The sequence below is a fragment of the Anser cygnoides genome, chromosome 1 (genome assembly GCF_040182565.1).
Source record: "Anser cygnoides isolate HZ-2024a breed goose chromosome 1, Taihu_goose_T2T_genome, whole genome shotgun sequence".
NCBI lineage: Eukaryota > Metazoa > Chordata > Aves > Anseriformes > Anatidae > Anser > Anser cygnoides.
Window position 1 is genome coordinate 147,786,690 of NC_089873.1, and position 15,758 is coordinate 147,802,447.

Genomic DNA, 15,758 nt, shown 5'->3' on the forward strand with positions numbered 1-15,758 from the left:
GAGAAGAATGCTATGGGTTGTAGTGGGAGAATTGCATTAGGTATCTGCAGGTCAGTTGAAAAAAAAAAAGAAGAAGAAGAAGAAGAAAAAAAAAAGAAGTAAAACCAGAGAGAAACAATTTCTCCTTTGCTTTATCTGCTTAGATAACCGCTATCACACCGAGTATATCTCAAGCCCTAAAGGCACTCTGCAAAATGCGTAATTCTGCCAATCTACTGCGGTGGCCGAGAGAAAGTAGAAGGGCATTTGATAGGAGCCAACTTTCCTTCGCCAGCCTGGCCACCCAGTCGTTATCAGCACTGCTTATAAAGAACTGTATCTGCTGCGGGTTGATAGTCGTGGGTAGGGGCTTTCACTGGTATAGGAAGCAATCTCATTGACCTTCAGCAGAGAAGAAGGTATAAAAACCGAAGTAGTTCCCTTGGGCAACTGTTTGGGCACCCCTTGTATTTCTCAGTTTCTGAGGAGGACGTGTTTGGGGGAAATTTGGTGACAAAATGGCAACTTTAAACGAAAAGAAGACCTGCAGTGAACGGATGGAAAATTTCCGTCGTTTTGTCTGGAATCCCGAAACGAAGCTGTTCATGGGAAGGACCTTGATAAACTGGGGTACGTTTCCATACATAGGGGTCTCCTCTTCCTTCGGTATCCTCAGAAACCTTGAAGGGGGAGGGAGCGTTGTTCTGATGAAAGGGATATAATGTGGTGATGGGTAGATTTTTTTCCTAATTGTTGAAAACATCAGTTCTCATATATGCTTCTGATCCATCTCTAGAGTGGCCCTCTAAGTTGGGTCAGTTAGATCAAAATACTGCTCCAAGTAATTGATCCTGCAAATATATTTTAAGTATTTTAAGCAATCGTGTCCCAGATATTTGGTAGGGACAAAATCTAACATGTTAACAGCTACCATTACTAGCCAAGGGTATATTTATAATACGATTCTGCCACTGCTGACTCCAGGGGCTTCTGCTGTATGGAGAATTTTGCTCCTTGGTGGGTTTGCGTTGCTCAGGACTGCAGGCATCGGGCTGGATGGTGCTAATGCCATGGCAGCAGCGTACTGTAGATGCCTACACTGGTGCTCTTCTTCCCCAGACCTAGCTGGGGAACTGTGAGAAAATGTTTTTTGTCCAGTTCTCTGGAAACGCGTTTTGCTTTTCTGAATTTCCTTTCTAAATTATTGTCTGTTTAGTAAATCTCCTCTGTTATCATAGCAGGCTAATGCATATTTCAGCTGAGTCTCCCTCTCCATAGCCAAACTTGTGTCTGCAACAACAATGTGTTTTATGAGCTATGCTCTGAGAAGTGCAGCTCTGAACACATTAAAGAGGGTCCCTGCTCTTCCCACAGACCCTAAGGGTAGCTGCAAGCTTCCAGAAGGTTTTTTTTTTCTTGTGGGAAACTTGTGAGTGCAGCTTATGGGCCATCCTTAAAAACAAAAATCGGACCAAAATGTGAACCTTTCCCATTTGTGTATACGTTACGCACACAGATACAGAAACAGAGCATTATTCTAAATCTCACGCCGTAATGAAATGGAAGATGGTGCATTTTGCTGAAGGTGGTTTTGGATGTCAGAGGCAATACAGGTCTAAAATCAGCACACCTGAAATGCTGAACTCCCTGATCCGAACAATACAAGCAGCAGCTTGTTTTTGTTGATGAAATACATTGGCTCTTTTGGTTAGTCTGTGTGTCGTAAGCAGCTGAATGGTCTACAGTGGTCATCTTCAAGAAGCCACACCGTCCTTTAAGCTTTAAACAACCTGAGCTAGGTGCCAACTGCCTCAAAAGCCGGTCCTTCCCTGTCGATGTGACACCATCAGCTGCTGTGTTCACGGTGTCAGCTCAAGGACCCTTCGCTTGCTTTCTTGTAGAGCTGAACAGATGCAGTGCCAGGTTTTCGTGGGAGGATATTCTTCTGAGTGTGCAGAAAAACATCCAAAACTCCCATCCCTTCGCAGGGAAAATATCCTTGGGGCTGAGGATGGGAAGGCAACTGCTGCTGCCGCTGCTGCGATGGGCTCAGCCATGGAGGGATCGCTGCTCTGCCTGGCTCTAAAATGAGATTTTTCACCTCCTTTTTTCCCCAGTGTGGATCAGCCTGTACTACCTGGCCTTCTACGTGGTGATGACCGGGCTGTTCGCGCTCTCCATATATTCCTTAATGAGAACGGTGAACCCCTACGAGCCGGACTATCAAGACCAACTGAAGTCCCCAGGTACAGCAGCTGCCCAAACCATCCCTGCAAAACTTAACCTCCTCCTGAAAACACTTTACCAATTAAAAAATATATATATATAATAATAATAATGATAAATCAGTGCATTTAGTTCCTTTATGCATGCCACACCATTGAGACCACCAGTGCCTGAGCACAGCGCAGTCACCTGCAAGCAGAGAAGCCCTCGGGGCAGGGCTCGGCCCTGGGGAAAACCTGGCTTCTGCTTCAGCCCCAGGCACTGGAAGGCTCTGGGGGTGTCCTGAGAGATAGGGGGCCGGGGTGAGGAGCCTGGCGTGGGTATTTCTGTGCTTGCCACCTGCGTGGAAAATCCCTGGGAGAGAGAGGGGGAAGCCCTCCCTTGTGGGGTGTGCTGGGCCAGCAGCCAGGTAAGCGAAAATAAGGCGGAGACATGGAATTAGGAATAGCTGTAGAGCTTAGTGATAGAGGGACAAGACAGGATTAGCAGATCATCAGAGCCTGGTACTAAAGCTTTAACACCCCCTCCCCCCCGTCTTTACAAAAAAAAAAAAATTGAAGATATAGCCATAAAAATTATTACCTGCTTGTTATTGTATTTTGAAGCTTTCTTTCTCAATATTCTGTAAGTTTGATGTTTGCTGGAAAAATAATTCCTGTAAAACACTAAGTGTGGCTTTTCCAAGAGCTGTTCCTCAGCCAGCAGTTTCTTTAACCTGATGATGTTAATGTAAATGCTATTTTTAACAAGTCCTGGGGAAATCCCAGGTAACCCCTCTCTAGCACAGCCTGGGCATCACAAACGTTCGCAGTCACAAGTCTTTACGCGGCACGAAGGCTGTTGTCAATTTAAGCAAACTAATGGGTGCCTGTCACCTCTCTGCTGCTTTGCCTTCCCTTATGAAGGTGTAACGTTACGCCCGGACGTCTACGGGGACAGAGGACTACAAATCTACTACAACACATCTGAAAACAAAACCTGGGAGCGACTGGTGACGACCCTTCAAACCTTTCTGACAGGTAACAGAAGTGATGAGGTTTTCTGCATCATGCTGAAGAAACGTGCTGTCACATCTCCCTTATCACATCTCAATGCCAATTCTGATTTTCAGAACCAGTCTAATTTAAATGAATCTAATTATGTCTGTGACTACAAGTATGAAAGTGCCACAGTAGGTCCGGTGGGGCCAGTACATACTGTTACCAAAGAGCATAGTCGAAACAGGTCAGGCGTTCCATTTACCTGCTCGTATCTTAATACATTTATATTCCCTGTGAGCCTTAACTTCTTATTTCTGTGTTTCTCATACATGTATTGAGAAAAACTGTATTTGAAATTGCCTTTATATGGAGCTATCAACACCAATTGTCATCCTTAACTCAATTTGATCTTTTTTTTTCCCCATGGGTATTCTAACAACAAAACAACAACAAAAAAAATCAATTTAAACTCTCTGCTTTCCATCTAATCCCAATTTAACTTGACATAGTCTCCTTGTAGAAGCTGCAGCCTGATATTGGGGTGTATGACTTCTATATGAGAAGCTTCAGAGAGGAATGTTTCTTTCTTTCACGAACCTAGCGTATACCCCTGCTGCTCAGCATCTGAACGTCAACTGCACAGGTGACAAGTACTTCATCCAGGACACCTTTGATGGCCCAAATAACACAAAGCTGTCCTGCAAGTTTACATCAGATATGCTTCAGAACTGCTCTGGCATCGCAGATCCTACTTTTGGATTCCCGGAAGGAAAACCTTGCTTTATTATAAAAATGAACAGGGTAAGTACAGCCTCAGACTGCAGAGAAGAAATAATTAGTCGAGAGCCACCAGGCCTCCTGATTCTCATCTGGGGAGCTGCTCTACAGCCTGCTGCCCCAGGAGCTAGCCTCTGCTTTGTACAGGACAGGCAAATGACCATGCTTTTCCTGAGACACCCACAGAGCTGCTACAGAAATAGCGAGACTTCCCCACCACCCCTAGGAAAGTAACAGAGGACAATCTCTACGAAAGGTCTCTAAAGCTTTGGGGTTTGTTTTGCTAGCATCTCCGTAGTGCTCCCATCTGACAAACTGCTACGTAAAATGTTTTCTCCTGCAATACACAGATCCTGTGGCTTCAGTTAAAAGTGTGAAGATGGAGCCGTAAATAGTGATTTCAGAGAAGTGCTTCTTGCACACCTTATTTCTCCAACCTGCAAGGAAAATCTTTAGCAGAACTTGTAAAAGACAAAATTCAAAACAGGTGGATATGGGTATCAGCAAAAACCACCACCAACATATTTTATGGGGGAGGAGAAAGTGAATATATTTTTTTTTTTTTCCAGGACATAGAAAAGGGCATAAGCATTTAATTTTTCCAGGAAAGACACTGAGCATTCTAATTCAATTTCAGAACAAAATGAGGATCTCATATTCTCCATCAGCTCCTGATGGACAAAACCACTTAATTCTGCTTTGGTTCACACACTAGACTTGGGTGATGAACATTTTCAAGAATCTGTGCGAGACCCAACTGTGAGAGGAGAACCACGCACCTGATTTCTGCAGGGGAACAAGCACACTTTCCCCAAGGAAAGTTTTTGCTTGCTGCATGCCAGCCAGGGCAGCGGAAAGGCATGTTTGCAGTGCTCAAGGGACTTTACCTCCTTTTGCCCGTGCTGCCACAGGGCACGACCCTTTTTATTATATTTATCCCCTATTTATATTATATTTATCCCCTATTTTTACAGGATCAAGTAGACTTGAGAATTTCTGCTCAAGCCAAGGCTTCCTAGTAGGAGAGATAATGACAAGCACAGCTCCTTTGTAATTTTCACACAGCTACCCGCTTTAAGGGACACCCGTCTGCCTGGGCATCGGAAAGAGCAACCCTTGCATGCAGGCGATGAGCTGGATGTGCCAGGAGGTGCAGCACTACCCACCCTGGGTGTGTTAGAGCACTGACCAGCCCGGGATGCACAGTCCTGACTCCTAAATAACAACCCAAGAAGTTTTTCCCCCCCGGGTACCTAAGACGAGCTGATCAGTTTGTCAGTGCCTTATGCAGAAGCACTTTAAGCAGCATCTGAAGCTCAGTGAATCATTTGTTCATCTTTGTCTCTGGAAACAAATTCCAAGATGACCAAACGCATGCTTTCTGTTTCAGATTATCAAGTTTTACCCCGGTAACGGCACTGCACCGAGAGTGGACTGCACATACGTAGTAAGTGCATGAGGTCTGGGCTCAAAGGTTTCAAGCACTGCAGGTCTGAGAGCAAGCTGTGACAGAAAGGTCACCCTGCACCTCTGGAAATCGGGTTATTCTGGCAAAGTACAGTAGGAATGTTCTTAGTTCTGGGCAATTTCTGGCACCAGCAGGCATCCTAAGAGCCAAAAAAAAAAAAGGAAAAAGAAAGTTTTCTTTTAAATCATCTAAAATTGTTTTTCCATGCTGCAGGAAAAACACAAAATCATTTGCTATTTGTTTTCCTCTCCCAGTAGTGAAGCTTATGAACCAGAGCAACTTCTCCGGGCTTTCTGCAAATTTCAGCAGATCCTAATTCATTGAGTTCACAACTGCCACAAAAGAACACTTGGCTGTTTCTCTTGGCAATAGTAACGGCAGGAGATTTCCACTTTTATATGAAAAATAAAATTGGCACTAAACAGACTGCTGAACTCGAGTTTTAATACGCACTATTGCAGCTTTTAACAGCAATAAAACATTCGCACAGGGCTGGCCAACAGATCTCCTCTCTTGCTTTAACAGGGCGATGAGTCTCGCCCGCTGGAGGTGGACTACTACCCAGTGAACGGCACCTTCAACCTGCACTACTTCCCTTACTACGGAAAAAAGGCACAGGTGGGTGCTCATTTACGTCAGCTCGGATTTTCTTCATCTGTGTATAAGATGAAATGTCTGTCTGATCACTTCTGTGATCTTACGTGAACTGGAAAGAAGGTTAATTTCAAGAGTTTATTTTGAAATCAATAATGTAAAATTAAAGTACCCATTTTTTTATTTTTCTCCTAGCCTACTTACAGCAATCCTTTGGTAGCTGTGAAATTCCTCAACATTACAAGGAACGTAGAACTCAAAATAGTGTGCAAAATCATTGGAGCTGGGATTACCTTTGACAACGTTCATGATCCGTACGAAGGAAAAGTGGAATTTAAATTGAAAATAGAAGACTAAGCAGCAGCAGAGACACTTCTGAAAGACATCTGTGAAGAGTGACTTACCTTTTACCACTTTCACTCGTATTTATTTTCTATGATTTCCAGATAAATTGACTCAAATTGCAGTGAAAATAGACATTTTCTACTGAAAGGCAACCCATGTAACTAAAAATCAAGATACCGCTTTCCGTGTGTGAAGGAGATAGAGATCACCCTGCATGTACATAGCTTGCTTGTGCCTCCGTGCAAATACTTGTACAAAACAAGTTTCCTCTAAACCGAGATGTGTCTTCAAAGAAAATAAGTACAGGATCAAAACACCATTTTCATTTACTTTTCAAACCGTAATAAATAATTAATGTATAATACTAAATATTGTAGAAATAATTAGGATAGCTAGAAAAATAGTTTGAAATAGCACAAGGTGATACGATTCTCAATCTGTCTTGTATAGGATGTTTAAATTATAAAGGGGTAGCAAAATTATCTGTATCCCCATGCATTGCTTTTTGTACTAGTTAGCCAAGCCAGAATTTTTTATTGACAAATCGATGGCTGCAAAAGAAGCGAACTTGAAACTGGCCTCTAGGCCACAGCTTTTATTGTACCTACCACTTGTAATTTTTGTCCAACAATAAAAATGCTCGGTAAGACTGTAACACTCAGTTACATCCAGGAGAACTGTGTTCATTTAGCTATTAGGGGCTGCTGGTTTTGTTTGCTTCCCCTCTCCAACCCCCCCCAATAGAATAGCTTTATAGGGCTTGCTGGGTTACCTGGAATAATCTGGAAAAATGAAAATGTTAAAATTAAATCTTTAAATGAATTTAAAACTTGAGAAGTCTAGCCCGAACGAACAATACGAAGACACAGGATTGCTGTGTCTGTAGAGTATATTTATCTTAGATGAAGTCCAGATTGCTTCAGCCAAAGAACAAACATTATACAGAAAAAAAGAAATCTGACAGAAGAAATCCTTCATTGCCTGGGCATGTTAGAAAGATGGAAAAGGTAAGCCTCACCATTACAACAGTGACATTCGGACACCCAGGTCACAGAAGGAATCCAGTTGAAGGGGAATATTTCCAATTCAAAACCAGAAGAGGTATTTGAGACTATTCTTTAAAAATATGAGCATTCTGCATTTCAGAAACAATAAGAAAATGCACCCTCATATAGGAATTTTTCCCCGTCCTTCCATGTTTCAATTTTTACATTGGGGCCTTGCCTCTCTTTTAAGAAACTGTATGAAAACGAGTTTTACATCCTTGTTGGAACACAGGTCTCTTCCTCCTGCACATCCTTCCAAAATAATACAGAGAACTATGAAACAATAAAATATTTTTGATAACCAAAACAGTCATTCATGCTCAAAAGTAATTCGAGGTTGTCTGTAAGCAAAACGTTTAAATATTACCAAGATCACGGAGAACTGTCCCCCTGCTGTCTCTAACCTAGGCAGATTCTCTGCTTGACCGTATTTGATTTAGGTTCTACAACCTGCACGTTGGAGTCAGGCAATGCAGTATTAGAAGCTCACATTTTAGTTAGCACTACAGCGCAGAACAGGAAGATGCAGAACAGATTTCCCACTGACCAGGTATCTGCACAGCCACAGCTTCAGAATTACATCTACAACCTTACAGAAAGGCCTTTGATGGGACAAACGTAAGGAGGAGACAAGCCTGTCCCCGTGTTGAATGGAAGACCATGCATTCTACAGTCAAAAACTGTATGCAGATCCTCCACCTCTGGTTCTTTAAGAACAATGATTTTCACCCTGAAGTTGGATTTAACTTATGGTCATCTGAGAGGATTCTCTTTCTTTACGGGAATTACAGGTAATAACAACGCAGAGCAAGGTTTGTGGCTAGCGTAGTTGAAGTGAACACCTGTGAATTGACCTGGGTATAATTAACATTACCTTTCCTAGAACCCAAATATAAGCATACTTAAACAGCAGAACCAACAGCATGCAGGTATTTTGTAATACTGCGATAGCACAGCCTCAGAGAACGTGCAAACATTTCATGTGGCGAGCCATGTAGCCATCGAAGAAGCAAAAAAAAAACTCACACAGCTGTGCTTTGGAGACATCCAAGTGACAGAATCGACGAGACCAAAACGAGGACAGGAAGGAAAATGGGCCGGATGTCCTGCCCCAGGCACAGGAGGGGTGACCGGCAGAACCAAAAGCACACTCAGGAGCAGGGGGCAGCTGACACCCCGCTTTCTGCAGGTGGGGTAAGCACCAACAGGGGCTGGGGAAAGATGCAGACAGACAGACAGACGGTCTGCCTGGTTCTGGGTGCTCTGGGGAAGGAGCTCTCTGATCACCTCCACCTTGGAGGATAGAGAGGACCTCAGCTGCCAACGCCAGCTGTGCAACAGCAACTGCTGCACGGCCACAGCTAACTTAGCATCCAGTTGTCATAAGCTAACAGCTTTATGGAAGTAGCAATTATGATTAATTACAAACAAGAACTAACCATTAGCACAAAGTGTTGTTAATGAATTTAGTAGTTTTGAAGTTTAAAACTGGCCCCATTTATCAGTCTTTTAAGCACTCCCATTGCAAGTCTCTAATTCCTTGAAATACATACCTATGCACACATTAGTACATATACATATATATATATATGTACCTGCATTCAGCTACAACATTAGAGATACTTGATTATCAATACTTGTAACCAATACAAATGGGAAAAAAAAAACCTGTCAGGCTACATGAGTCTTTCTTTGATTAGACACTGAAGCAGTGGATTTCAGAACTAAACACGTTAAAAAAAAAAAAAAAGATTCCTGAGTTTAACTGGATGTTGCTCAGCAAGAGACCCTGGGAGCAAAGGCAGTTAGTTTGTGATCGTGGTGCAGAGAGAGGGGCAAGCAGTGGTGACACCAGAGGATGGCTGTCAGTGACAGACTGCCAGTCCCGTTTCCTATCGGCTGTGCAACAGAGATGGGATCTGTTGGGGGAAAAGGCTAGGGAAGGAAGAACCATTGGCATTAACACCAGTCTCTGTTCTTTATTCTCTACCACACAGAAAGGTTTGGGTTGGAAGGGACCTTAAAGCCCACCCAGTTCCACCCCCCTGCCATGGGCAGGGACACCTCCCACCACACCAGGTTGCCCAAAGCCCCATCCAGCCTGGCCTTGAGCACCTCCAGGGATGGGGCATGCCTGACAAGGGATTTCTGGGCATTCTGCCTTTATTACAGCAAATATGTAATCAACAATCTTGATTTTCTCTGGCTAATGTTTTGCTCATCGGTGTTGGCATACTTTCTCCAACCTGTAGCAAGAGGCAGGCATGGCTAGGTGAGCACCATGGTAATGCCAGGTGAGCTACCAGTGGAAACAACTGCTGGAAGAAGGAAACGCCTGTGCGTGTCCATTGTCCTCCTCCAGCTTGCTCTTAGCTTCACCTGTATTTCTGCTTGGAAGTCTCATCCTAAGGCAGGCAGTCTTCACTTCCACCTACCCAGCTAGCTACCTTGTTCATCATAGGAGCTTGGTAACTTCTGATGGCTTCTGAAGATCAGCTGAGCTTCCATTTATTTTTTTACCGAGTCTTCAGTATGCAGGCAAGCCACATCAGCCATTTGTGGGACCGCTCACGAGACTGACGTATGGGATTTTCTAACTTTTTTTCTAACACTCCCTTTTTTCTAACACTTTCATATGGTAACTCAGGCCGGAAGGGACTAGGAGCCTCCCGAAGTGCAATTCCTACTCAGCGGTAAGGTCAGAGTTTACCTTGCTTCGCGCTTTTATCCTGTCCCACCTTCGAAAACCCTAAGGGTGGGAGTCGGCACCTCTCTGAGCAACCTGTTCCATTACTTCACCATCCTCACTAAGCTCCTGCTTAGGTCTAGATGGAAACACTAAGACCAGGTAACTGTCTGAAACCTAGCAAGTAATTAAAAAGTGAATACTTTCCCTAGTTCCTGATTGTTGCCTTTAGAAGGCACTCCTGAAACAGAGGTAATACAGATCCATGCCCCCAAGCCACTGTAATAGTGCTTGTTTTAAACTCCCAACCCCCATTTTGGAGATTAATTAGCAACCCAAAGCAAGGAAAGCAGCATCTTTTGAAGTGCAAGTTTTGCTACATTTCCACTCCTGCCCTGACAAAGTCCATGTAAGGTCTATTCTACTGACAAAAAAAAAAATACATAGATGCTTTCAGTTTTCCTTACTCACCCACCAACATCCCCATACAGTACTGCCTCCCTCTCTTGAAGTAAGTCTTGAATCATACATTGGAGACTTAGAATATTAGGAAAAACTGTAATAATCCCCTAGGACTAGGACAGAAGGTCCTTGATAACTATTGTTGGGCTCTGCAGATAAAAATCGCCATTCAGTGGCAAAAAGAATTTGAAGCAGCTGACCCACCTGCTACAAGAACATGGCTTCTAGCATCAGCACTGCAAAGAATGACGTATCTTTAGAAAGAAAGCATTCAATTCGCCTTCCCCTAAAAAGTTTTTTCCAGACCTGTAAAATTAAGTAATTTTCTTTGTTCACTCATATTAGTACAGGGTTTGATACAATTATAAAGTGTTCACTGCATTATCAACTGCTCTGTAGTATGTGCCCACATCCTATTACCGCAGAATATGCATCAGGACATAATCCCTCAGAGAGAAAAACAGTAACATTCTTCATATTTAACCCATGGTTTAATTTAAACACATGGAGGAGCCTTTACCACAGACGGAGCAGTTGCTACCCTAACATGTCTTTGCGGCGGCTCCCTTGTGGAAGCATCTAAGCCTTACTATGGCAGTGGCCTGAGAGAGCGACTGAGACATTTCAGTAACCTGTGCTTTCAGGTGGTGAGAGCAGAGACTGAAGTACCAGAAAGGTGGAAGTATATGGAAAGTATGTGAAGACCTGTTTTGAGGATGTGGGAATGTACAACAGAAAGCTGAGGACTGAGGAATATGGGATGAAAAGTTAGGACAGCAAGCTTGGGGTTTTAAATAGAACAGCTGGATTAGAGTATGAAGCCCGGCCTGACATTCTGAGGGGCAACAGGACTGAAGAAAGGAGACATGAAAAAAGAGAGTACACAGTGCATAATATTGCTCTTTGCATCAAAAGATATCAAGACCTAAAAGGACAAATTGCTAAACTAAATCAAAAAGGCAGGGCCCTATGTAGCGCAGATGCAGTATCCTGAGACAGTTAATTCTAGGTCTTGTGGCGAGAGGAAGTGAAATGTTCTAAAATTACCCTAAAATTAGAAAAACCACAGAGCTTGTTAAAAATGCCCATGCGCGTTTTATTAATAAAAACTAACAGTGCCAAGGTTAAACAAGTCAAACAATTATAGTCTCTTTATATTCCATAAAATATTACAGAAAAGTTTATTTGTGTTTCAATAAAAAGACTACTGTCTTAGAATAGGCAGCTGACAGTATTTGTGCAGTTAATTGTTTGTGAATAGATTTAAAAAGACTACCACCTGCCCTGAAATTCCTTTTATAAAAATGAACTATTAAAAATGATTGACAAATTTTGAGTTAAAAAACTTAAAACATTCTCTATATTTAATTTCAACTTTATAATAGATTACAGGAAGATGCTTATGAAACAAATACAAACATTTGTTTCAGTACATGTCTTTATATGATAGACTTATAAGTATGTAAACAACTATATAATAAAAAGTTTCCAAAGTCTGCCTGTAAGAAATCAGGCAATTTTTACCATAAGCAATAAATCATTCCAAACCTTCAAGACATTTTATATAGCTGCACCAACTGGCAGTAAACATTTGCCAAAAACTCTGTAATTCATGTCCCAACATACAGTGACAAGTATATAAACTTGATGGAATCATAATGTTAGATATAATTTAAGGGAAAATAAGTTCACAAAAACATTTTTGGAATTTAACATGTAAAAAAGTAGGACGTATCTTTCTTGTTTGGTTCTTTGGACACTGCATGGTTAACAAAAAAAACACTACTACATTAGCTCACTATCCCTCAAAAAGTGGTATAATCAAAATACACTCCAAATAAATTGCCATTCAGTGTATTCATTTTCCACAGAAGGATAGCATTTTATTTCTCAATGATGTGTCTACAATTTCTTTAGCAAACTTAGCAAGAACATTTGGGGCAAAATCCATTTTCCTTCAAGTAAAAAAAAAAATAAAATAAACCAAAACCCCCTAAAACGAGTAAATAAAGGCTCTGCATTAACACACTGGTATCAAAAACACACATCCACACCACATTTAAAAATATCCTACATAAAACAATCCTTGTTTGCTTATCAGAGGTGCAATTTCTAAACTCAGAACTGCTTACCAACATTTTCCTTGAGGGACGGGGCAAAGTAATTTGAGACTTCTCTCCCTAGAACAATTTATTCCTGAAGCTTGCTGAATTTTTAACAAAAAATAGTCTACAAGCAAAGGGCATCAGTCGTCATCATCGTTTTCATTAAAATCATCGTCGTCATCATCGTCATCCCCTACGTAAGAAACTGGTGTTTCAACTCTGGAGCCACTGTACTGAGATCCATTGGAACTTGTAGCCAACATCCCATCTCCACCATTGGAAAAGTCACTGGAAAAAGAAAAAAACATTGGCGTTGTTTAACAATTTTTCCTAGTTTGCTGTGTTTTTAACTATTATCATGTATCTGCTCCTTTCCTGTAACAGATCTGCCATTGCTTCTTTGTAAATTGTCTTTAGCATACGTCTAAGTTGCTTCTCAAAAGCGCTAACAGTTGAAATAATTTCGAAATGTTTCTTACTATGTTTGTCCCATGGGGTTTAATATAACAATGGAATCCTTTCACAAGTGCTTTACAAGCATGTATTTCAAATTTCATTCAAGGTATATTTACTTTTAAGAGTAAACAGCTATCTAAGGCCCAAAACATTTTTATGTAGCACCAGACACTTCCATCACAAGTGAATCACATCTCCAAATCAAGATTAGTACTTTTGGAAGAGTAAAGAATTCATAGTTTCTCCTGGTTAATTCTTTGTTGTTATATGGCCAACTACCATGCTGTATTTTCAAACTGGAAATTCTTTTATTCTCACTGTGCTTTTCTAGTTTTAAGAAAAACTCTTTAGCATCCTGAATTTTTATCCTCTGTAAGAGTATTCCTGAACTGAAAATTTGCCCTTAGAACAGCAAGTAGATTTAGAGAGCACTCACTTTCTTACTTAAATATGTTCTCCCCCCCAGAACCCGTAATACATATTGTAGATATGGTCTGACATTTCTTGTTCCTAGAATAATTAACTGTATCCAGAAGAATTTTATTTTTAGTATTCAGTACATTTCTGCCTCCATCGTTATTTGCTGTTTTGCTATTCTTTTAATTATCAAGTTTCACATTCTTAGTTAAAATTAGTGAAAAACTTTTTTCCTGAAAATCACTGAAATAGCATTTCTAACTTGACAGATACTCATCATTTTTTCAAAAATACATTTGCTAGTCATTTTTTTTAATCCAGTTAACACATACGATCAGTCGTGCACAGTCTTGTTGTGTTGAACTAACTCAAAGGTTTGGAAGTCTATCTTTACACAAATTCAAAGTACTTTCAGTAAAATTATATTCCTCTTCTTTAATCTTGAATAAATTAATCCTGTGCTTTCTTTTGTTTTATTTGATCTGAAATTGGTGGTAAACTAGCTAACCACAATTAACCAAGCACATCCCACCTCCTCTTTCCACTACTGGCGGAATAACAAGCACCCCAGTTTTTGAAGTACTTCTCTAAAGAAGACAGTACCTTCTCTCTTCTGCTTTTCTAAATGTATTTTGTCACAATTCTCACTGAGCTTCATTTCCCTAGCATAGAATAGGCTATGTTCCCCTCGCGCTCTTTTGGGCAGCTGTATAAGCTGCCCTCCCCACTGCTGGTAGTCCTGTGTATCCCTGAGCTTAAATGTTTCCCTTATTTCCTGACTTTCCAGAATACAAAGAAAAAAATAAGCTCATCATATACAAAATGTTGCATTTTTTTCCCAAATATAATGTTTAAATGGCTAATGCAATTACACTTTCAAAGCTAGATACTGTTTCTTTAGAAGGACCTTCTTCCAACTCTGAGGGAAGACAAACAGGTGAGAAAAAGCTGCCAGAAGATCACACCTTCAGAGAAACAGAAGAAAACCTTATACTGATGAGGATATAAGAGTTTTGCCTGTTAATACAAATGGCTTAAGGAATATCCCCCAAACTAGGACTTCCTTAAGAATTTCAATATAGCAATTTCCCAAATAATTGATGAGGCATAGACAGAGACAGTGACTCTGACACCTAAGTCACTGTTATGGAAAAAGCCTACATACTCTAGAACTTACCCTTTCCTTCTCGTTCTGAATTGCCCAGACTGGATTAGTTGCATGACACTTATGACAAACGCAAATGACATTTCAAACAAAGCTAAGTTTCCAAACGCAATAAAACAAAAAACTTGCAGAAAACAAACACTTTTGCAGATGATTTGCTCAGCTAATCAACTTGCTTCATTCCAGTATTTGTTAACAACGTTAAACATTTCATTAACATTTCAGTCATTTTAAAACTCAAAGCTCACACAAGGGAATCCTTTTTAATTAATGCTATAACAAAATGGTAGTCAGTAGTGACTACATAAGGAAAAAGTGTCTTAATACAAAAAGAGAAAAAATACTAGTTAAGCATGAAATGCTTAACTGAAATGGCACATGCTCACACAAAGTTAAACAAAGTCATGGCTTATTGTTCTACCAGCATCTGATGCTGTTTAAAGTCTAAAGACCAGGGTTCAGCTTTACACTAGACACCAACGACCAAGTGAGAATCTTGACCAGATTATGTCTTTAGACAAGTATCTCTTTTCTTGTCACAAACTCAGAACTAAACAAAAATACCACCTTCAAGATTAACAGCAGTCTGACCAATTTGTTTTCCAAAACCTTGAGAAAGATTTCTTTAATGACACTGGGAAGAAGCACCTCTAGTCAAGTTAAAGCCATGTCTGAGGATAAACTCAAACACATATCCACACCACATTTGATCAAAATATAACTAGTTTCAAAGTACTTCATCTGTAATTAATTTTATTTCATGCTTACTGATTTTCAAAACTAATTGATAATTCCAACTCACCTGGCTGAAAATCTTGTGCCATTTGATGCAGAACCTGATGAAGATGTGACATATACACTGCTGATTGATCCCTGAGCCATTTCTGTAAAAACAAAGTATTTCAGCAATATTTCAACTCTTCTTATTCAGTGAAAATGCTTAATCTTTTTAGAGTCCAGAAAATAAGTCTTACAACCAAACCAACATATTAATGCCCTATACCCAAAATTTCATAATTAAAAAGCTAATGACTGCAAAAATTCAAAATAAA

General features: G+C 40.7%; 2 protein-coding genes across 5 annotated transcripts in view; one reads left to right on the plus strand and one right to left on the minus strand.

Annotated features, from left to right (window-relative positions):
- Positions 1 to 1,488: 1,488 nt before the first annotated feature.
- On the plus strand, positions 1,489 to 7,274 carry ATP4B (ATPase H+/K+ transporting subunit beta). Its single transcript, XM_048077935.2, has 6 exons — positions 1,489 to 2,225; positions 3,111 to 3,224; positions 3,787 to 3,986; positions 5,353 to 5,409; positions 5,956 to 6,048; positions 6,220 to 7,274. The coding sequence occupies exons 1-6, from the start codon at positions 2,135 to 2,137 to the stop codon at positions 6,379 to 6,381; spliced, it is 717 nt and encodes a 238-aa protein (XP_047933892.2). The 5' UTR covers positions 1,489 to 2,134; the 3' UTR covers positions 6,382 to 7,274.
- Positions 7,275 to 11,635: 4,361 nt separating this feature from the next.
- TFDP1 (transcription factor Dp-1) overlaps positions 11,636 to 15,758 on the minus strand; it is a 41,666-nt gene continuing 37,543 nt past the window's right edge. For all 4 annotated transcript variants that reach the window (XM_066990525.1, XM_066990526.1, XM_066990524.1 and 1 more), the window contains 2 exons: positions 15,509 to 15,590; positions 11,636 to 12,956 (listed from right to left, as the gene is read on the minus strand). In XM_066990525.1, coding sequence (XP_066846626.1) covers positions 12,809 to 12,956; positions 15,509 to 15,590 — 230 coding nt within the window. In that variant the 3' untranslated portion in view covers positions 11,636 to 12,808. The remainder of the gene's footprint in view (positions 12,957 to 15,508; positions 15,591 to 15,758) is intronic.

Coding starts and splice junctions, on each gene's coding strand:
- ATP4B (XM_048077935.2), top strand. CDS start 2,135: ATGACCGGGCTGTTCGCGCTCTCCATATATTCCTTAATGAGAACGGTG. Junction 2,226..3,110: donor AGACCAACTGAAGTCCCCAG/GTACAGCAGCTG, acceptor TCCCTTATGAAG/GTGTAACGTTACGCCCGGAC. Junction 6,049..6,219: donor ACTACGGAAAAAAGGCACAG/GTGGGTGCTCAT, acceptor TTTTTCTCCTAG/CCTACTTACAGCAATCCTTT.